The following is a 22,805-nucleotide window of genomic DNA, read 5'->3' as shown; positions in this document are numbered from 1 at the left end:
CCAGGACCTGATGAAAATTGTAAAACAAATTAAAGTGCAATGGGCAAGCAGATAAGCAGGAGAGAGAAATGTCGAATGGGGGCAACGGGAGACAGTAATCAAGGCAGTGATCACACAGAAGCTTCATCTGCCAGCCCTAACCTGAATGAATGCTGGATGTTGAGCCTGGCAGATGCAGAAGTCAATGTAAAAATAAAGGTCAAAGAAAGAGACTAAAGCCGTGAATTGGGCAGCCAAGAAACAAGGTAAGTTATCAGATGAGTAAATGAACCTCTCCATAGGTTAAAAGTACCATCTGCGATTAGAGTGAAAGAATGACAATGACATAAAATGTAACGTATGCTTAAGGAAATAGCAATACTAAAAATTATATTTGCACAGACCTAAAAGAATCTGTTAGAAATATTTATAATAACACTGCAGTGCAAATTATTCAACATTTGGTCTGGTTCACACTGGGGGAAAAAAACAGGTAGGATTTGATGAAATGCTGTCTTTTGCAGCAGTAACTCAAATGTGGATTTTTAAAAAGCAGAAGATCCAAATAATTTGTATCCAAAATTGGCCAAGTAATTGTCCAAACCACTATTTTGTATTTTGAAATACTTGGAAAGTTGCAGGAGATGGAAATAAATTTCCTGGCATGCCAGTTTTTAGAAAGGACAAATGAAATAACCCTGATAATTATAAAGCAGTCATCTTGATTCAAGCTTGATGTAGAAATTGATTACTCATGAATTTTGGAATAAGAATTAATGCTTACTAACATGTGTTTACAGAAAATATATTCCATCAAGCTAAACTTAAACCTTTTTTTAAAGTGAAACTAAACCTCCATAAGAAATTTACTTGAATCCATGCAGCACTTTGGTTGACAGCAGGACCATCCATCATTTATCTTAATCCAAAATCAACAGTAAAAGATGTACCTGACGTGCAGTTTATTCTCAAATGCCCTAGCAGATAGAGTTATGGCATTACTTACACTATTGGAGACCTAGGACAGAATGAAGGATCACCATGTTAGAACTGTTACACTGTATTAAGTCATCTTGCTGAGCTAGGTAAGTCTCAAGAGACCAAAAAAATGGTCTTTTTTCTTTATGTCCATACTCTACCTCGACAAGTTTCAGGGAGAAGCTGTAGTTTCTGAATGCAGAGCCAAACAGCCTGAAGCAACGTAGGCAGAGTCACCACTTGACACTGTCATTGCAAACATTGCATTGCTACTGACTGACATGAAACCAATATTCTAGAGAGCAAAGTTAAAAATCATTCAAGCAGGGAAAATTAAATCACCATCGCTCATATTTATAAAACCCAGTATTTGCAATAAATTGTTTGGAAACAATGAACAGCTCTTTTACTCCTTAAAGAAATTATTAGTCAATTCACATTCAGAAAACTGTTAGTTATAAACGTCTTTTCCATTTCTGAGCTGACAGATTCTCAATTATTCACAAAGTTGAACCCTCCCCTGTATTTGTCAGCTGCCAGCGACCATTAATTGTCACCCTCGAGGTTTGGGGATTTTGTTTATTTGCTTTTTCTTAACCAAGTTAGGATGAATGTATCAGTGAACATTTTAACATATTAGTGAAATATTTGCAGGCAAAACAAAACTGATCATATTAAATAGCTATTGAGTTTGTACAAATTCTATATTTAAATAGGATATGAGGATAGGTAAAATATGGTAGGGGAGGATAGAGGATATGTTAGGATATGAGCTTAGTAATTTAAATATGGGGGGGGGACTTTGTACAGGTAAGTATCCAATTTTGTGTTTGTGCTCCATATTTAAGCTACATCCGTAAGCAATGTGCCACCTAAAATCACTGGATGCAGTTACAGTATTTATATTCCCAGCATCAGGTATCTTAGGAATCTGGGGTTTTCTTCAATGAAATTAAAGATGATTGTGCACTTCCAGAAGCCAGTATCTTTCAGAGATCACAAGCTGAATATTCAGAAACTGAAGAACTTAGTATATTTATTGTGTCTGAAAATCTTGAGCCATAAGTTATGAATAACACATATTTATTTATCTAAACTTATGTTTGGTGTGAGTATTGAATTGCTCAATTTTCTAACCTGTTTTTTGTAAAAGAATCATATTTGAGTTGAATATTCATAAAATAGATTATTATTAGAGAACAGCACTGCCTTGAGAGAATGATTAAATGGTGAGAGCTAATGCAGAGTACAGATCTGTGTAGATAATTAATTGAAAGGAAATTGAAATAGTATTGTCTTTTCTACAATGTCTTTAATTGAAAATCAAAAAGCGTGCTACAAAGACTGTGCCCTCGTCTGGCTGCAGTTGCTTGCTTGAGACACCTTTGAGAGAGGCTGTTCAGCTGTTTGGTTTGTCCTCAGAGCTGTTCTGTCAGTCCTAGTCTTTTACTTCACCAGCAGAAGTTCTGTGCAAATCAGTGCACCATTGTCAAAAAGCAAATTAAAAAACAAACATTGCATAGGTATGAACTTAATTTTCTCATTTAAACCACTAAACCAGTGCAATCCAGAATTGTGGGTGCTATTTATACAGAAAAAAACAAACCTGGAACATGAGTGCTTTTACATGATGCACTATGCAGCACTGGAGAACTATGTAGAAATATGTAATATTTTGAAAACCTTTTGGGAAAAAAAGGAAAAAGAAACGGTTTCTCTTTACAGGTGATGAATCTCATTGTAGAATGAGTTTAAGTCAGATCCCTAACTTTCCTATATCGCTTTCCTTTTTTTTTTTTTATGTTTTTTTCCCCCTTTGGTGGTGTTTCCTTTCTGAAGAATGTATGTAGCAGGGCACAACAAAAGAATTTGCTTCTTTGGCCTTTTGAGATGAATTACATTTAAATCCAGTTCATCCAGTGTCTGGGGGGATCATTAGCTTGTGTGCTGCTTCCATTTAACCAGTTCTTTGCTGTTTTGACTTCACGATTCACCATCACTGTGTGTACATGAAAAAGAAAAAACACTTGTGTCATGTTGTCATGTTGTTTGGTCGCTTCTCGCTCAGAAAAAAAAAAAAAGAAGAAGAAGAAGAAGAATCTATGCTCTTTTCAGTCTGCATTTCAGTCTGCAAGAAGGTGTTAGCAGAAAACAAATGTGTCAGCCATGCAAGGCATGAAATGAACCTGGCTGTGGTGCTAGATACTGTGAGCAAGGGCTGCTCTGATTTTTCTGTTGTCTAAAGAGACAGTACAGTGCAAGCTTTCTCCTGTTCCCAGGCAAGGACTCAGAAATCAAATGCCCCTCTTCCCACACTTTAGGATAGTTTTTACATGTGGAATTTTTATATTAAATCTATCCTTATAGCAGCTAAAATTTTGCTTTGTCCCTCTGGTTTCTGCCTAAACAATTTGCTCCCTGGCACTTTCTTAATGATCTGTTTTGTTCACATCAGCATTACAAATGTGACATTTTTATCAGCTAGCTAGATTTCAGTCTGCATTGACAGCATGGTAGAGTCCTCCTCTGGACTTACACTCTTTCCTTGGAGCTGAAGCTGGTACCTCTGTAACATGGAGCAGGATAGCTCTTGGATTCAGGCTGAGCAGGTGGATCCCCCTCCAGTTACTGCAGTGCTGGGGTGGAATGATGGCTGTGATGCATGACAGATCCATATCCATAAAAGGCTATATCCAGCCCCAATCCAACTCCATCCTGGAGCCATCTGTTGCTGAGCCATGTGAGGGAGTGACATGCCTCGATTCCTAGCTTCCCTTATCTTGGCTGTCTTTACCCACAAAGATAGAGGCAAAGATACCCAAAAAGCATCCTGCCCTTGAAGCCCTGCTAGCTGGAGTTAGCAGAGCACCACAATTACAGCTATATACACGCTGTTTATAAGACCTTTGCTCCAACAGATCCTGGCTGTGTTGCCTTACAAAATATGCAAGTACAAAGAGCTGAGCCATAAAATGTCACCTTCTTGCACTTAAGCTCTACCAAGGAGGAGGCCTTTTGCACAGAAGAAACTGTGTAACATTTTAAGCTCTGGAAAAAAGTTAAAAATATTTAGGATAAGGGGCTGCAAGCAGTATAGGATTGTGATAAAACTAGAGCTGCTGTATGTTGTAACCCAGCATTGCACAAAAAGGAAAACATGCAGAATTATTGTTAGAGCTCTGTTTATAGCTTGTTGTAAAAACTATACAATGGTAAAAAAAAAAAAAAAGAGTATGGAGATTTTTGCTTTACTTCTTCAAGTAAAAAGAAATTCTTAGACTTTAAATTAGATAACTGTACTAATTAAGATTTCTAATGCTATATTGTTTCAAAACCACTATCGAAGTTTAAAGGGTCAATCATAATCTTAATATTTTGCATATTTTTAAGTACCTTTCTGAAGGCTGGGAAGGAAGTTCTTTCTGTTCCAGTTTCTTCCCCACCCAGATTGTCCATAAGAGTTACTTTTTCAGATGGGAGGAGTGGGAGTATGCTGAGCTACACCCAAAGAAAACCAAACATCCTCAGCAGGTGACATAATGGGGCCTGGGTTTGCTTCACTGTATTCATCAGTGCAAAGACTGATGTTGGGAAGTGGACAGGCTGCCCCTTTGCTTGCAAGGGTAGCGAAAGTCCCCTGGGAAGTGATTCATCTCACTCCTGCGTGGGCGCCACATGTGCCCCAGTCCTCATCTGCCTCCATTGCGCCTGGCTCCTGCCCATCCAGGCTTGCACTGAACCCCAAATCTGGCAAAGCTAGTGAGATATCTGTGTTTTGTCTGCTGTAGAGAAAGCAGGATTTTAGCACTAGGTTTCAACAGCAAGATGTATCCCGTAATACAAAACTTAGTGGGCTTGTGCACAAGGCAGGTGACCTACATCAACAAAAAAGCCAGGACTGTCATATCTTGCCTAATGTGCCCAAATCTATGACCTTCATGCTCATTAGTAAGAATTTTTCCTATAAAAATAGCTTTGTTTCTCTTCATTATCTTTCGCATTTCTTGCTCAGAAGAGCTGCTGAAGCAGATTTATTTATTTATATGCAGTTCTATTTTGAGCATTATTTATTCAACTAAGACAGTTTGGTCAGAAAAGAAAGTACATCTTGGTCTGATAAAGTTCAATCACAAAATTAATGGGAACTAATTTTTTGTTTACCAAGAAATCCCACAATTTCAAATACTTTTTCCCTCAGAAATGAAGCACATTTCAAAATTTCATGCAAATTGAAATTCAAAAAAGTAGTCTTGAGTTGAGGAAAACACCTAGAAATATTTCAACACTGCGCTGCTCTTGTATTTAATGTCTTTTTAAAACTTATATTAAAAAGTTACTTACTCTGAAAAGTAGTTTTGGAATGAAATTCATTCTGAAAATGTCAAAATGCCACTATTGAAATGCTTTTTCTGAGATGTTTTCAAAATGATATTTTATCAAAATCAATTGATAGTTCAAAATGTTTGAGTCTTGATTAACCCTCCCTAGCATCTTGTATGAAGAATGAAAATAATACCCAAAAATGTATTTAATAAGATAAATGTTTACAGCTTTGAGACATCATCAATAACATCTAAAAAGGAATTAACCTAGTTTGAGAATAAATTTTCCCAGACAAAGCAATCTTCTATAATCTGAAATTGAACCTAATAATCTTGCACTTTGTATTTAAATAATATTCTTTTTCTAAGCTAATTTTAAAGATAAATCTAATAAACACTATTTAAGCAGACATTCTGATAATCAGTACCTTAGGACCAAACTTTAAAAACATTTATATCTTTAAGGCAACAAAACACAAGAGATGAGATTTATCTTCATTCAGACTGAAGCACTCATATCTGAAAGGGGTTGCTTCTTGAATCAAGGCTTAAGCCTCACTATTGTACTTTGAAGTAACAATATCCCTGTTTTACAGATGGGAAATCTGAAGTAGCAGCGAGCCCGAAGATGCCTTTTGCCAGACAGGAATAGAAACCATGCCTCTTGACTTACATTAACATAATTCAAGTACAAGAGCACTTTAACAAGAACAGTATTTAAAAAGACAACTCAGACTAGTAGGTCATGTGATTTTTCTGAAAATCACTGTTTAAGTTCTGGAAAGCAAACATAGTGCTGAAGATGCTCTTGTACCTAAAAAGCCCTTTATAGTATGACATATATCTGCTGGTGTTAACATACAGCTCAAGAACATTTTGTCTTAGACTCCCTATTACAGCAAGCAGTGCAGTTAGCAAATCTGTATTTTACAATTATCTATCCTTATCAATTTTCCCCTTGTGAGTTATCATTTAGAGGTTGGAAGGGAAGACCAGAATGGCCTTTGAATGCAGCGTCTTTTTACAGAATATCAGTGTAAAATTACTGGGTTTGGTTGCATCTGGACCACTGGAGTCTAAGCTTTTGTTTAAAAAAGGAGGATTTCTCTTTTTACAGTCATGAAGGGAAGCCTTTTAAATACAAATAGTGGCAACACAGCTGCCATATTCTGAAGCTATCCTGAAACAACAGCTTTAGAGAAACTGAGTTATAAACTCTCTAGCAATGATGATTTAATGTTCCTATTCCATTCCTGAGCAAGGAAAGTCAAAAAGGAGAGGAATGGGGTATTACAGAGGTCTGCAGTGACAAGCACAGCTTTGTCAGAGGGGTGCTCTGGTGGCAGGGCTGAGCTGGCTTTACATCTGGCTGTCACTGGAAGCCCCCATCCCTGCTCCCTCCATCCCTACCAGGCTATCTTCTGGTGCCTCTCTCTGCACCATCTCCCTCAGGTGCCCCCGCTCACATCCTTGGCTGCTTGCATTCCCTGCATCTACTGCACAAAGGATTTTCTTGGCCAGCGACTTGGTTTCATTGTTTGTTATTGTAATCTAGCATAGAGAGGAGTTGCTTCACCCATCCCTGAAACACAGCTGCATGGATAGAAATGACATGCAGCCCCTTGCTGCCAGCTGAAACCCTAGGAGGCTTGGTTAAAAAAAAAAAAAAAAAAAAAAAAAAAAAAAATTTGAGCAGGATTCTGGGGTTCTGGCCAAAATCCTGAAGAAACCATACAGAAAAATTTAAAGTTTACAAGCTCTTAGGAGTGTGCTTTTGCATCCAACTAGCATGCCCTCCCTGGAATCTCCATGGGACTGTGAGTTAATACCTGCTCCTGGGAAGCACTGCACTGGGGGCACCAGGAAAATCCTTTGGCTTTCTCCTAGGGTCAGTCAAGCCACTGTCCAGCAAGCCAAAACCTCAGCTGAAACGTCTGGCAGTGGTTCTCAGGGACATATAGGCACCTCATGGCATAGGGGAACTAGGTGCTTCCCTTCATGTTGGCCCTTGTTGGTAACAAGTGCCAAGAAAGCTATTCTGAACACTTGTATTAACACCTCAGGAAACTGTGATTAAAATCTGATCAGCTAGTGAAACTCCGTCTGTGCCATCTGGTTGTCTGTCTCACACAGGTTTTCAACTGCAAGATAATTTATGGGTGCAATTTACAGGCAGCGTAAAAATAAAAGAGCATCAAATCATTTGTTTGAGTTGAAATCAAAGTCCTTACATATAAAACCTTTAAAATTTAAATTTAGATTAAATGTCTGTTTTATAATTATATACATAAAATTTGTAATGACATGGACCATATTTCTTCAAATAATATAGTGAATTAAAAGTACCTTGGGTTGACAATTGATTCTTTTTCTTCTTCTTTTACAGTAGGCAGACATTCACATTCAGCTAAAAAAGGATCAGAAACAAGAAAATAGTTGCTCTCAGCAATTCTTCTCTGTTTCAAAATTACATCAACTTTTTGGTGCAGCTATTATAGAATTTAAAACTGCAGTATGTTTTTCTACATCCTTTTAGCTGTAATATCTGTTTACTTGATGTAGCATAGATGTTACGTGTTTTAAAGCTTTCTGTCCTTTGATAGGCATTGTAGTATTTTTTTATTACATATATTTCAGTTACTTGTGTACACACATACAGATGAACTGCTTTGAGTACTGTTTACCATAAACTACAATGAGGAGGACTATTTATTAATTTTCCACTGTTTATGGTTGCACCTACACTTTTGCAGCACTAAGTCACCAGGAATTTGGGACTGCAGTTTAGGGAACAGTACCGAAAAAGCATTATGTAAAATGTTCACTCCCTTTTCTCCACAGAATTTTAACATCATTTTGCAGCACTATTTCCCTATGTACTGTATTAATGCCTTTATATCACTACTTAGTTGCTTAGCACATGTTTTCTGCTAGTGCTTACAGATTGAGAAGGTCAAAACCTCATCATGTTGAGCACTGTGCTAATGTAAAGAAATGCTCCAAAGAGTTTTATATCCTGAAAAACAAAATGTCTCTAGGAGGTCAGGCAAATGAGCCATGTGGCTGTAAGGCAAAGGACTAGCACTGAAAAAAATACCAGGATTTCAGCATTTCTTAGCCAACAAAGAGCTATTAGGACAGCTTTCCATGTACCATTTCATCATCAGGTCTCATTTAAATAGTGCCTTCCAGAAGACGTGCCTTTTTTGAGGAGAGCCGTGAAGGAGGATGTAAGGCCTCTAAAGATTTTAACTGAGAGATTTCAGCTGGGAGAACAATAGGGAAAAAATATAAGATGCCTAAAAGTAGCTAAGAGGAAGCAGATGATGCTGATGGTGGTATTTACAGTGGGTACCAACTGCTCCATTGGTTCATTGACCTGACAGAGAGGCTATAGGTGGCAAAGGGTGCTGGCAATGAGAAGAAGCTTGTGTTTGATGATGGAGAGGTGGCAAGGAAGGAGAAGGATACCAAGAGGAGAGATGTAGTTGTAGTGACAAGCCTGAAAGGGGATCCTGGCAGCAGTTTTAAGTAAACAGCATTCTGACCTATGAGTAAACAGCTGTTTCTTCTACAATAGCAGAATATGGAGCACAACTGTAGAAGTTTTGAAGGCTGACAGGACTAGATGCTTCAAATAAAATGCTATTTAGCATTAAAAACTTTTTAAAACTATAAATACTGTTCACAGCTATACTTGTGTTTAATAAAAGCTTCTACTGCAAACTCAAAACATTTATGATATTCCATCATATGTTAAAAATAAGCTCCCACACAAACTAAAATACTTCTCTGAAAAATTCTACCCTTGACATTTGTGCTGTTATTTTAGTAGCAGAGAGTCAAGAACACAACTAAAAATGTTTTAGAAAAACCAGTGACACATATACAAAATGCCTTGCATTGATTTTCTATTCATGGTATCTACCTCAGCTAGAAAGAGAGGGATGATGGAGTAGAGGGGTTACCATGTACCATTTTTGTTCATGCTGTTCATCCATTTATCAAGCTCTTCCATTTCTATCTCCATAACAGAGGGTGTATCTTCTTCAAAAATAGGACTTGAGAGAAGGGAGGGAAAAAAAGGCATTACACAAAATGCTTAATTCAGTAAACTTATAATGTAGTAATTTGCTAATCTTGTTCTTGGACTGTGTTTCAGGAAAGTTGTCCTGGTCTAGTAAGCTGAAAATATGTCAGCCCAAGGGGTAAGAATGAAATAGGTGCAAACAGGTTGGCTGTGTGCTGTTGGTCAGCATGACATGGGCTTGGTACAACATCACATGCAGAAGTGTTCAGGGACTCAGACAATATAGTTTGGGGATACCTGTGAGCACAGTACCAGTGTGGCTATTCAAGAATTGTCTGTACGGTAAATAGAAAGCTGAAAAATGAAACAGTTAATCTCAGTCCTACTGAAATACACAGCTGAAGTCCAATTGCTCCAAGGATAAAAGCAAAGGGCCTAAAGTTTCATCTGAACTATGACTGACATTGGCAGCAACTTAAAAAGGAAAGGTCATAACTATAGTTACTCTGTATTTATTTTAATGTCTCCATTTACTCTTCCCTTTACTGATCATTCCTAGACTTATACGGTAAAAAAACTATTTTTAGCAGAAATACACCCTTTTATCCCCATGAACCATTTTAATAACTTCCAGCACTCATTAGCAAGATGGAGCTCAATAAAAGATAGTGATAAAAACTATCAGTCAGATAAGAACCATGCAGTTTTCGACTTGTTTTACCAGAAGCTCAAGAATCATTTCCATGGAAGCTGGAAGATCTTTTCTGTCTCATGTAAGAGTGAAAAGATAAACTTGAAAAACAAGGGAAGTAAGACACAGAGCTTATTCTAGATGGTAAAAGCATATGATGAGACTGACAATTGATCTCCTTTGCTCATAGTATACCTATCTTGCGGTGTCTCAACAGTGGCAGAGCCAGGGATGCCTGCAGCAGGCAGGGGAGGTCTTACAGGAGGTGAGTCCTTGCAGAACAGCTCTCGCCTTGGCTTATGTTAACTTCAGTACTCATGTTCTGTCTTATGCTTCCACTGCTTGCTAAATAATGAGATTACCTCAGTCAACTTTTTTGGATCTGCCTTATAGTCACTTTAGCAGCCCCTAGAGATAGCTACTGGAATAACTGCAAATGGTAGGAGTGTTTAGAGTATGGTTAAATTAAACCAGATAATAAAGGAGTTAAAATTATGATGTCTTGCTGGAGAAGAAGAATCATAAAAACGAGTAATATCCATAAACTTTACCTTTTTACATTTTCGCTTCCCAGCTCATCTGGAAAAGAAAAAAGTTGGTATTCGTAGTTACACTGTTTGTATATACATAGGGTCTGTATTACAAGGAAATCTTGAAGAGGGTCACTTAAAAATATTCTATTTTCAAAAAGCATAATAGTTAACTTTTAGATGAAAGGCAAAACCATCTCAACCTGTTTATAATTTTCAGAGGAGCCTATTACTCTTAATCTTTAACACACTAAAAGAAGCTTGTTACTAGCTTAACCTTGCTGGGAGTGAGCAGACTGTTAGCACCACAGTGGGCATGAAACTACAGGCATAGTTCCCTGAGCAAAACAGGTGTAATGAGAAAAGTGCCATCCTGAGAAGGAACCACTGATGCAGGAATTGTTTACTGGAAACACCAGGACATTTTGCTGCAGACTACATGCAGTCATGGATAGAGACTGTGGGAGCCTCTTATGGAGAGAAGTGGAGAGGCTTGCATGGCAACTTAGATCTCAGTTAAGTAAATGATACTGAACTAACCAGATGCAAAAAGGCATTTGAAGCTAGTTATGGCCCTCAGACAAAGTAAAGATGGTAAACAAGCAGAGTAACCGCCATTATTCAGGCTATTAACTTCCCCTCCAGGGATTCTTGAAGTGATCAAAAAGCCTCAGCTCTCAAAAAAGAATGAAGAACTACATATAGTATCCATACTGTACACTGCCTTAAATCAACTTATTTTTAATTCAGTGCAGCTAATTGGGTGCTGAAGCCTCCCATTCATTCTAGCACACTCCCTTGCTGCAGAGCCGTCCCACAGCTATGAACCGTATGGCACTCCACAAGGATGCCCAAAATGCTGGCTCCAAGCAATAAGTACAGGGCCAGAGATGCCCAGCGTTGTGCTCCTGCAAGGCCCAAGGCACTTTGAAAAGCACACCTGCATTTCATGCCATCCAGAAACAGGCAGGCAACTAGATATCCATCTGTGAACTGAGCATTTGCTAAGAGTGTGACCCCATGATATGGCATGATAGGGCATTCTCAAAATGCCCTGAAAAATGGGAATGTATGTTAAATATATGTTGCTGTCTTCAGGCTGACATACTTAAAATGGCATTCACATTCGGTAAAGACCCTGGTATGATCATTTTGGGAGTTCACTCACCAACTGCGTGTTGTTAACCTTAGTTCGGTTTCTATTGCTTAACACCTCAGACTTACAGATTTCTCTGTTAACAGAATATACGTTGCTTCCTGAAATATTGCTCTTCTTATTGCAGCATGCAGCCAGTGTGATCATGTGATTCCTAAATAATTTGCTTTGATCTTCACTAGTGGTTTCATAGCTGCTAACATCCTACAGGATCCCTCTAAAAATGTCCCTTAAAATGGTTTTGCTTGTTCTTATTTTATTAAACACTAAGCAGCTTTAACTTGTGGATAGTACAGGCAATAGAAGCATTAAATTCACCTTGCATGAAGTTATTAACAGAATAAATAAATAAATTAATTAATTAATTAATATTAAGACAGAATAACTATATAGTCACACAGTTACATCTTCATTCCATTATCAGCAGGAGCCAGGGCTTGATGCCACAGCTCCCATGGGTGTACAAAGTGAGCAGGAGGTGCTAAAAAGAACTAGCTCATGCCTAAAGGAGAAGTAAGTATGCAGAAACCGCTCACCAGGGGTAACAGATTCTTATCTATGTCTGAAACCTAAAAATAAAGCCAGAGAAATACGTCCTAAATGTGGCATTCCAGTCCTCCAAATAACTTTTTTTTCATGTTGAGTGTGTTCTAAAAATATCCTTCTGATGTGTGAGAAGATAGATTTTACCTTGTTTAGACTTTCTCCTTTTATGATGTATTACAAAAAATGTGATCAGCAAAACCAGCAGGACCAGCAGCACGACAGGGACAACATATATCAAGATAGACTGTTCTGCTGTTTCTAGGCTGTCATTATTGCTCGTAGTATTCAATTCAGTACTTGTACTTTTTGTTTCAAAGCTGCTTTCAGGAGCTCTTGTAGCAACGTGTTCATGGTCATCCACAGTTGTAGAATATGTAGTAGGCACAACAAAAGGAGGTGTTACTGTGATGGTAGATAACAGTAGCGATCCATCTCCTGAACCAGTAGATTCATTCTCAAAGCCTGCCAAACATATGAGGACAATTTAGCATTTTCTGTTTTATATTGATTTTCTCTTTGAGTCAAAGTATACAGCTCTAATATTTACATTTCATTTGACTCGTTTAAAGAAAAAAAAAAGCCAGCAAATGCACATACACACTCATTTGAAATCTTGGGCAGTAGATGTATAATTAGATTGCGAATTTTCAGTTGGCTTTTACTAGGAAACATCAGCATGTGTCGTCTGTCTGCACGCAACTGTCTCGCACAAACATATGTTTTTCCTGCAGGTTCGCATCCGGTCTTACTCTCACTGTAAAAGTCTTTGCTTATTTGTCAACCATACCATCCTGCTCCACTCCTCAGGCTCAGCACTTATGGCCTCAACCTCTCCCATCACCCTCCTTACTCCAGGGTTAGCACCATTCACAGAGACCATTATCCCACATTCACCAATTCCTCCAGCTCACTGATTTCCAAGTTTCTGTGCCTTGCCCAAATTTGTTCAATTCACTTAACTGTATGGCAAATAAAGAACAGGGCTGCTGAAGGGAAGTGTGAAGCCTGTAGAAGCTGCTGACTCCCATTTCTGCATGGACTGGAAGAGGTAATAACACAGAGGCTTTATTGCATACAAATGTAGTAACTGCTCCTCTGCTCAGTGCTACAGGCTGGGTAAAGGAGCATGTAGTAAAGACACAGTGCTGGTTATTTTTTGTGAATATTAAGGTGGATTTTTTGAATCTTGATTTGGGTTTTGGTTTGATTTAGCAGGTTTTGATTTCTGGCAAGAAAAGTGGCTAAAATTCGCTACATTGGTCATAGTAAAATGATTTTTTAAGAGATGTTATTGCTAATTGTCATGGAGTTTAAAGCCTAGTGTTAGTACACTAAATTCTAGCTTGATGCTATATTCCATACTGATGCCAAATTTTCTGTTGTTACCAAGGGTGCAGGGATCAATCCTTAGATAAATTACACCAGTAGGCTTCTAAATGCAAAACCTCCAATAATTTTCTTAGTATTAAATTAAGTGAAGACTTTTTGTGTTATCTGTCCATTCAGATACAGTACTGGCACAGTACAGCTCTCATTTTATGGAATAAAGCAGGACAGGCTTTCATGACTTTGGCAATAACAAGATTCTTGTTGTTCTTGTAAAGTGCTGGGCAGCCATAGTTTCCACTAGAGTTAGCAAGGGCTTACGGTTTTCAGCACCTCATTGCTGGCATTTCAAATCTCACAGGACTGGAACCAGAAGTACTTAGCATTTTAAATGCTTTTGTAAACACATTAATCTTCATAATGGCCCTGAGAGATGAGCAGTTATCATCCCCATTTACAAATGAGAAATCAGAAGGACAGGAAGCTGTCCTTTGCAGGGACACAAAGCAAGAGAGGAAAAGTGGGATTAGAGCGCTATCTCATGCTTAATCTGCTCTGCAGCATCTCTTCTCCTGTAAGATTTTTCTTGAAAAGAAGATGAGTATCTCATGAGACTGTATTCCAGGAAACTCAATTTCAAATGGAAAAAATGACTTGACTGTGGCAGGAGTGATTTATCTGGATTTTTATGCCACACTTATCATACAGGCACCTGATCATTTCACCCTTTCCCCAAAACCAAGAAAGGATTTTAATGCTTAATAAATAATGCTTAATACTTTAATTAAGTATTTGAATATTACAAAGATCACCAGTCTCTTTCACTGCAATACAATAATCAAAATGTTAATTCTTCAATAGCAAAGCACTTTATACCAATAGCCTTTAATAATGTCACTTTATTCTCTATTTGGTCCTTCAGTCAAGAACTAAGCAAGATCTCTGTCTCCTGTGCATGCAGTGACCTCTTGCACGAGTGCTCTTTGACCCATGCCCATGATACGGTAGCTCTCATTAATCCTATGAGGAAAGAAGGGAGGGAGATCTCCTCTCCATTATTATTTTTGGCCACTTGACTTCTCTTTCCAGAGAGAGTTTATAGTCCCCAGAATTTGCAGTAACTCTGTTTCTACTGTTATTTCATAAAGTAGCAAGATATCAATATAGATGGCCACACAGTAGAACCCTGCATGATTAACCATACTGCTGGCAGAGCAGACAAACCATCTCAGTGTCACAGAATCATTTCTATGACCTTGTTTCATTTTCCTCCTGTAACCTATCATCTGCCTCATTTGATATATTGATAAGGACAAACCCATTGTTAAAAATAATATGAGTGAGAAAGGGTTTGGGGAAAACAGATTATTTTTCATTTACTATTAGAGCTAAAATGATTTTTTCGAATGTCTAAAACATGAGGTGGTTTTAAAGCAAAAGCAACAGTCACATCTCATTAACTGCAGCACTAAACTTTCAGTTGGAGTATTTGCTGTGTTTGATTTCCAAGAGAGTCTTTTTTCAATGTCTCTGTTACTTTGTATTTGCCTGGTTTTGAGCTATACAGCAGATTTCAAATCACTTGTCTCTGTGTGAAAGAGAATTACCCTTTCTACTCTCTAGACAAAAAAATTGACAAATCACCGTGACCTTGTTACCACATATTTTTGTCCACCTTGCATAATTCCATGGACAAAACAGCATCTTTCATTTGAACATGATTTCCTCTGAAAAGATATTCTCTTTCAGTGGATTAAATAGTCCTCTGCAGAAGGGCAGCCAATTGTGCAATGGGCAGCAAGGATACTGCTCTCAAGTCTTGTGTTTTACTTGCTGCCTTGGCACATCTCCCTTCAGCTCTTCTGTCACCTCAGAAGACCAGACCTCAAACCTCAGACTCAGGTCTCTGGTGATGGACACCCTGCCTGTCTATTAATACCAGACAGGGACTCTTCTAGCTCTCTTCTAGTGCTTACAGATCAATGTTTTGCATGGTGATAAAACCGTGACCTGTACTTGAGTGGGCTTTATGGGCTGCACCAAGAAACAATTTCTACGTCTGGCCCCACCAGCCAAGCTGGGCACAGGCATGCGACATGAAAGCTGCATGTTGCAAGGTTTGGAGCATGGCAGGGGAGCACCCCAAAGTCAGAGAGTTTGAGGGATGCTGTTCAAGGATTTTCTCCATGCCAAGAGGGAGTCAGATTTGCAGGGGTCCTTCATATCATGGATTGTCTGGTCAGCTGTGCATGGGTTTCATTTTGCAGAGATCTAATTGGCTCCCTTCAAAAAGAGGTCTGACTGCAAGGTAACATTCATTTGGGATAGGAAATCAAGGCCAATGGAGTGAAACCAGCAGGGAGTCAAATCTAATAATGTGGATACCTCATTGACTTGCAAGAGCATATGCCTTCTGTCTTGCTGAGCTCAGCCTAATGATTTAGGTCTCATTCTGATATCCTCACTCGGTCTTCTGTGCATGTCAGTCAAGAAGCAGACACATATATGATAACCATGATCAGTGCTTTGTCTAAACCATTTTGTCTAAACCATGAGTGCTGGAGATTTGTCCCCCATGCTGTGGGGAGCCGATGGACACACACCACAGCTTCAGCCCAACTCACACTGCCACTTTCCTTTCCATCCTCCTCCAAGCAGGAGGGAGGCGTTGACACTTGGGTAGTCTCATCCTGATGGGCAGCTGAGTACAGCCTAAGTGTGTAGCTGGAGCTGAAAATTAAAAAGTTCTCAGGTTTCCACCACTGATTTCGTCCTCATGGGATCAAAATCTGACCCTTTCATCATTGAGAAAGCACTCGCTGCAGCTCAAAGAAGGTTATACTATGATTCTTATGAAAAGGGTGTTACAAAAAGGCTACATCATTGTATTCAGATACATGGTATAAGATATTATTTGGTATCGTCTACTTATAAAATATGCTCGAATTACTAATGGAAGTTGCCTGAACTTTGGAGGTGCTTCCAAGCCTGTCTTTCAAGGGAGACAAAGGGAGTTACTATACTGAGCAGCTCTGCAGACCAGACTCCAAACAAACAGATGAAAACAACATTTCTGTTGCTGCATTTGTTCCTCTGATGCCTGTGTTGTAGCACAACGAGATGGTGATATGAGTTTCTTGATGAAGTAAGCAGGCAAACAGGTTTCTGATTTTAGCTGGATGTCAGGCAAGGAAAAATAGCTTGCAGTCAGCACGTTTGATTCTGCAGTAAAATCATCACTCAGCCTGCTGTGTTCTCATCAGATTCATGGATTGGAGTCTCTGAAGGGAATTTTTCATATTACACTGTAGTTCCTACCTCCTGAAGAAAAGGGGACAGAATAGAGGAAAAGCAAGATCTAAAGTGACTGAATAGTCAAAATTATTAATTTGAAAGGGAATTTTTTGTTTCCTCAAACTTCCCTATAAGCTATAAAAATACAGTGAAATGAAGACTCAGGAGAGGGTAACAAAACACAGAAAGGTTATAAAGCTGTGTATATTGGCATAAAGTTACTATATTCTGTAGCATTCTTTTCCATATAAACCGTATGGCTCCACTTAGTCTGTATGACTATTGCTACTTTTTCTTGACTCATTCCTCTTCTGTTTCTCTCCTTGCATTTATTGTTTAGCTAAGAAGTGCCATTCCTTGCAGTGGTCAGGGCATGCCCGGACTGCATGTTATGGCAGGTCCCAAATATCCGCCTGACTGGAAGAGGAATCCTTAAAACCCTGGAGGCTAGCTGTCACATATACATGCTATTCTGATGAAGTAAAACAAACATTTCAGGATGGTTAATCTGTAGGCAAGATCCTATTAAAAAGGGGTGCTTAGAAAGAGTCATCTAGGTGTAACTTGAAACAGGAAGCAAATATTTAAATATTTAAGTTTATTTCTAGACAATGCAAACAGCTTTTTTCTTACTATACTTCCTTTCAGCTTACATGCTGTTTTAACTGCCAGTGTTGCAAATTCGATCATGCATCTTAGAGTCAAACTGTGGACTTTTAGTTTCATTTATCACCCCTAGGACAAAAGGTTTTGCAAATCAAATTATACATGTAGTTACATCTGTTTAATCTTGTGGCCTTCCAGCTGTGCATCAGTGATACCTGTGCAACCGCATTGCATTCAGAAACTTGTGATGCAAATCTCCCAGTGCTCCTTGCTCTCAGGAGGACACTTAAATTACAGATTTCAAAGCTCTGGAGGCTCAGCAGCAATCATTAAATCTCTTGAGGAACACCCTACTGCGTTCACTGACTGAAATTCAGTATATACAATCTTGCTTGATATAGGGGAGAGATTTCCTGAGATGCCCCTGGAAGCACAGGAGTAGAACACAGTAAAAGTTTGCATATATGGATAAGATGGAGGAATAGAAGAGAATATATACAATGTGTATATCTGAAAGAGATATATTCTTTCAGAGAATGTATCTGAAAGAAATAAATTTTTCATCTGCTTTTTAGGGAACTGTGCTGTGGAAAGAAAGGATATAGCATATCTGCATTTCTGATTTTGCTGCTTTACTAGAAAATTATAACAGTCAATTCCAATGAGTTCAAACCAGTTTTGGAGTTCACTACTCTAGAGGGGAACAGGTCAAAAATAGGTCCTTAGAAGCCTTTACTTCTAGGACCAAAAATGCTCTTCTCTGCAATCTACCTTTACTCATACAGGCTGCTGAAAACCTAGATCTTTGATAGCAATGTTTCTTTGAATGGCAGTTTTAACAATAATATAGAGACACAGCAAAAATAAAATCCTAGCTCTTCTACTTAAAGATCTTACACATATTGCTCTCTCTCTTTCTCAAGCATTTTCTCACTGCATAGCTCCATACATGAGAAACACTACGGTTTCCCATGTGCTTTATAGAATACAAGCGGAGACAGCATACCCTGCAAAATGTCTATATGGCAGGAGCCTTTTGCCCTAATATTTGTTCTGAGGGGCAGCATGCACACAAGTGGGTCTTCAGGGTTGCACCAAGGCTAAGCAGCAAGTCATGGCAGCAGCACAGGAGTCCCGGTTACCCAGAGCAGGGATCACTCTGGAGTTGGCAGGGGCCCTTGGTTGTTAGCAGAGGCTTTCTCCCTGCATAAACCAAGGGAAAGGAAGGAGGAAGAGAAGATAAAGGGTAAGGCAAAAGGGAAGGGGAAAGGGACTTGCACAAACCCAGATCTCACCTCAGGGTGGAGCTGGGAGAGGGCCAGCATCCAAAGCAGAGTCCCCAAATATGCCCTTGAAGCTACCGGTTTAGAGTAATCGTAGTGCAGCCGGAACAAAACCATCTGCTAATCTTGAGCTAAATAGCAAGGCTAGGATTTTACAAGGCTCCAGCATGGTTTGGAATTGGGTTTTATATAGCCTTCACTCTGAGCTGCAAGATTTAACCATACTCTCATGATCTATTTTGTAAATAGTTTCTAGACTATTTAAGTGTGACCTTCAAGATCTTCTGCCTCACCTTCTTCAGAGGACTACTTTAAAAGTGAGAACTGTGTTTGGGACAGGAGCAAAAAGGAAAAAAAGCTCTGCCATGCTGACTTGTGAGTAAAGGTGGTGAGATCCGCCCCCTCTCCCCCAGAGGCTGGCCAAATTGGAGGGGGTTCATAAATCACTGACATGGTGACAATTTCCCCCTTCCACCCTTGGAAGAAGAGCAAGCCCCAGCTGCGTTTCGGGGCCAGGTGCACAAGCAGGAACTTCCCTTGGGGCCCCCACTCTGCTCAGAGGAACAGTTCCAAAATCAACTAAAACGTAGAAGTGGATCTACCAGTAAGAAGCCTCTAAAGTCAGGGAGGGATACATTGGGGCACCTGGTATATGAAACCATTTTGCTGCTTTGTGCAGCCCTTTAATGCCCATCGCAAAGAAGGGCAAGCAGGACCCTGCAGCAGCCTGGGCAACAGGTACAGAGGGGCCAGGAACTGAGGTGGCCCTCCACCATGTGGAAAGGGTGATGAAAGTACTCGTTGTCAGTACACTGCGCAAGGGGTTCCTGTCAGTTCCCAAATGAATTAAGAAAGTTGCAACCTAACTAAACCACATTTCTCATGTCTTGCCTCTCTTTCTTTCTCTCTGAGGCAATTCTTGCTATTTCTAGCAAGGATTGTGTCTCTGTTCCTAATGGGATTTTTTCCTCCCATCAGTTTGATTCTGAAGTATGTTCAAAGCTTGGAACATACTTTCTTACTACGTTTGTAACACAGCAGGACTTTTTTTATGCAGACAAGACCAAACCATTTTATAACTTGCTTTGCTCATTCTTACAGCTAAGCAAGATTCCTGACTGTGATAAGGTCTGCAGTGAGCCTGGAGCCTGCAGCCTCATTTTACAGCTGAGTTGTAGTACTGATTTTAAGGAAGAAAAAAAAAATCCCCAAAGCCTTTTAAAATCTGGATAGGAGAAGCCTACCAATAACTGAGAGCGACAGTCCTCTCTCTCCGCTTCCTGGAGCTCTCTCACTCACAATATGATCACAAACCCTTCCAGTGTGTATTGAGGCACTTTGGAAGATATTTGTTTGACACCAGAAGGCAGTATCACCACTGCAAGGTGTTCTCAAACCAGCTGCCTGTGTCACTCAGTCACTGGTTCTATGTGCTTACTCAAAAATGCAAATGGCACAACTGATCCTCCACAAATGGCTCGGAGCCTCGGCCACAATACCCCGACTCTTCGGCGTTTTGCTGCATGTGGCTTTTTTACTTACAGTTCTTCCCTTCCAAATGTATCCAAGTCCACAGTGCCAAACACTTTGTTCTGAAGCTGAGAATTCAAAATATTTGTCTCCAGAACTGGCTGTTCTTTTGTTAAACAGGTTCCAGTTCATTGCGACTGTTGAAATACTCAGCCAGCTTTTGAATGGAAAGAGTACTCATTCTTTAACTTTGCTATTAAATGCTGATAGTATGGCCATAGGATTAAAAAAAATGCAATAAATTATTAAAATCAGAACAAAAACTTCTGATGAGCCAGAATCGAAACTCTGGTTCCCTACACACCTCCAATTTAAAAATTTTATGATTTGATTGCTGCTGTTCCAGATTATATCTAAGGGAAAAAGTCAAAGCTATGCAAAAGTCAAAGAGCTGAAAACACAGTCAGTAAATAAAGCTAAAAGAAGCAGAGTGCAACTTTTCACAAATCTTCTCGTAGAGATCAGTTTTTAGGGTGTTGCCCTCCGACTCAGTGCTATAGCTGCAGGCACAAAACATGTCTCACAGTCCTACCCTGGAAGGTAAGAAGTGCATTATTACTTACTATTGCCGGCAGATCCTTCAGCGAGGAAGAGGACAGAAAGCACCGTGATGAAGTTTTGGCTTTGCATGTTACCTTTTCAGTGATCAGACTTGATGTTCTCTTTTAGTTTCTCCCTGGTTCATGAGAACATTTACATTTCCTGTTTCCTGCCTGAGTGTATCTGAGTTAAATTTCTTCAGGAGATGGACTCTATTTGATTGTTTTTAGGAAGTGATGTAATACGGTCGGGGCCTGTCAAGCAAGCAATGATTGCAAAAGAAAAAAAAAGTTGCTCTTCAAGCCCTGCTTCAGCCAAAACACCTATATGTTTTTGATGAGTGTGTTGCAAGGCTTCTCTATTTTTTCTGGACTCCTCTTTTTTTTTTTTTTTTTTTTTTTAACTTCTGAATTTCGTACCATAATACCATCATCTAAATTCAGTGTCGTAGGGACAATCATCATATAAATATCTAGGCAGGAATCTGCTACAGAAGATCATTGATTTTATGTGTTAATGTGGGGGACTTCAGGTTGCCTTCAGGAGGGGTTGAATGGGCAGATTTCAATAGTGCCCCCTGGTTTTCAAGCTCTAACCCTCGCACCAGCATGGTGGGACATAGCATGCATTTCTGATCCCGAAAGGCAGCCCCCAAAGCAGGGTAGTTTCCAGCAAATGTGAGAACAACCGGTTCACTTGCCAGCCTCTACCTGAGTATTTGGGGCAGTTTTCAGGGAAGAGGAAGAAAACTCATCATTTTTTGCTTGAAGCACTTGGTTGAGTTGGAAAGTGCTTAGACACCAGTGTAGCAGGATGACAGATGGGCCAGCACCACTGAGACAAGGATGTGGTGGCTGGTGCCAGGGGACCACGGTGCCATGGTCAAACATTGGCAGAGGGTGAGGGGTGGGCACTCTCAGGGCAGAGGGGATGTGAGGGGCTTGGTAACTTGTGTCTCCCCTATTCGCCCCTCCTGATTTTCCTTTCTTCTCTTGGTGGTCCCCAGCTGGGCTGGAGGCTGCGGGGCACAGGCTACACCACTTCCCCATGCTACCACTTCCTCTCCGCCCACTGCTGTTTTTTTTTCACTTGATAACACACCAGATTCACAGGTTTTCACATATTGCCTAGCCCCAGATGTGCATTACAGAGGGAGATGGAAGGTTTGAAAAAGTATTTTCAATCTGCTTTTTGTACAGCGGTGGGCCTAGCCAAGGCTCAGAATTTGGAACTGGATTTAAACCATACCAACTGTCCTCGACTTAGGGATTATTTGGCCCATAGGTTTGGTTTGTTCCACTGCAAAAGTAAGTACTAGATCCAAAATTCATCCCTCTGAGCCAGGGAGAATCTGTGTCCCAGGTTTGACTCTGGACTATTCCAGACATGAGCTATTGTAAACACTTGCATAAAAGTTTTCAGTAATAAACTGTGTTAGAAGAGATATATACATTCTACTGTCTGTCTAGCAGCTTCATGGTAATTCCCCTAGACATTAGTGAGTGTCAGAGCTTGATTTCCGGGGAATTATCTGGAGCTGGCAATAGCAAATCTTGTGTTCAGATGGTAAAAGCTGCTGAAGTGACTAATTGTTGCACTGCTTTTGCAGCTAATGATTTTCCTTAACACATTGCTGCTTTTATAGGTCATCAGTTATAGCTTCTTAGCTAGGGTTGCTGAGAAATAGGTCAGTGATTCATTTAATGACCAGCTCGTTAATAGATTTACCCCGCTCGACTGATTTGGTTAACTAACAATTGAACTGGTTGTTTATCGTTGGCAACACACGTTTACGCACTCGCTAAAACAGTGAAAAAAAGCAAAGCAAAGTTGAACATTGCAGCTACAAGAAGATAAAGAGGAGCTCTGAGTTATGAAAGCGCTGACAGACTAATTAATTTTTTTCTGGCGGTATTATTTAAGCTGATGTCATAGCCAGGCATGATAATACTTACCACAGAGAAGTGTTAGAGGTCAGGATTGCAAGTGCTTTT

At 39.6% G+C, this 22,805-nt stretch overlaps 1 protein-coding gene across 1 annotated transcript; it reads right to left on the bottom strand.

Moving 5' to 3' along the window:
- Positions 1-7,615: 7,615 nt before the first annotated feature.
- Positions 7,616-20,901, bottom strand: TMEM154 (transmembrane protein 154). Its single transcript, XM_062574940.1, has 5 exons — positions 20,835-20,901; positions 12,377-12,694; positions 10,552-10,579; positions 9,255-9,340; positions 7,616-7,686 (listed from the first exon to the last, which is right to left on the bottom strand). Exons 1-5 carry the CDS (start codon positions 20,899-20,901, stop codon positions 7,616-7,618), a joined length of 570 nt encoding a protein of 189 aa, XP_062430924.1.
- Positions 20,902-22,805: the final 1,904 nt, after the last annotated feature.

The sequence above is a fragment of the Rhea pennata genome, chromosome 4 (genome assembly GCF_028389875.1).
Source record: "Rhea pennata isolate bPtePen1 chromosome 4, bPtePen1.pri, whole genome shotgun sequence".
Taxonomy (NCBI): domain Eukaryota; kingdom Metazoa; phylum Chordata; class Aves; order Rheiformes; family Rheidae; genus Rhea; species Rhea pennata.
The sequence above is the reverse complement of the archived record's forward strand: the minus strand, read 5'-3'. Positions and strand labels throughout refer to the sequence as shown.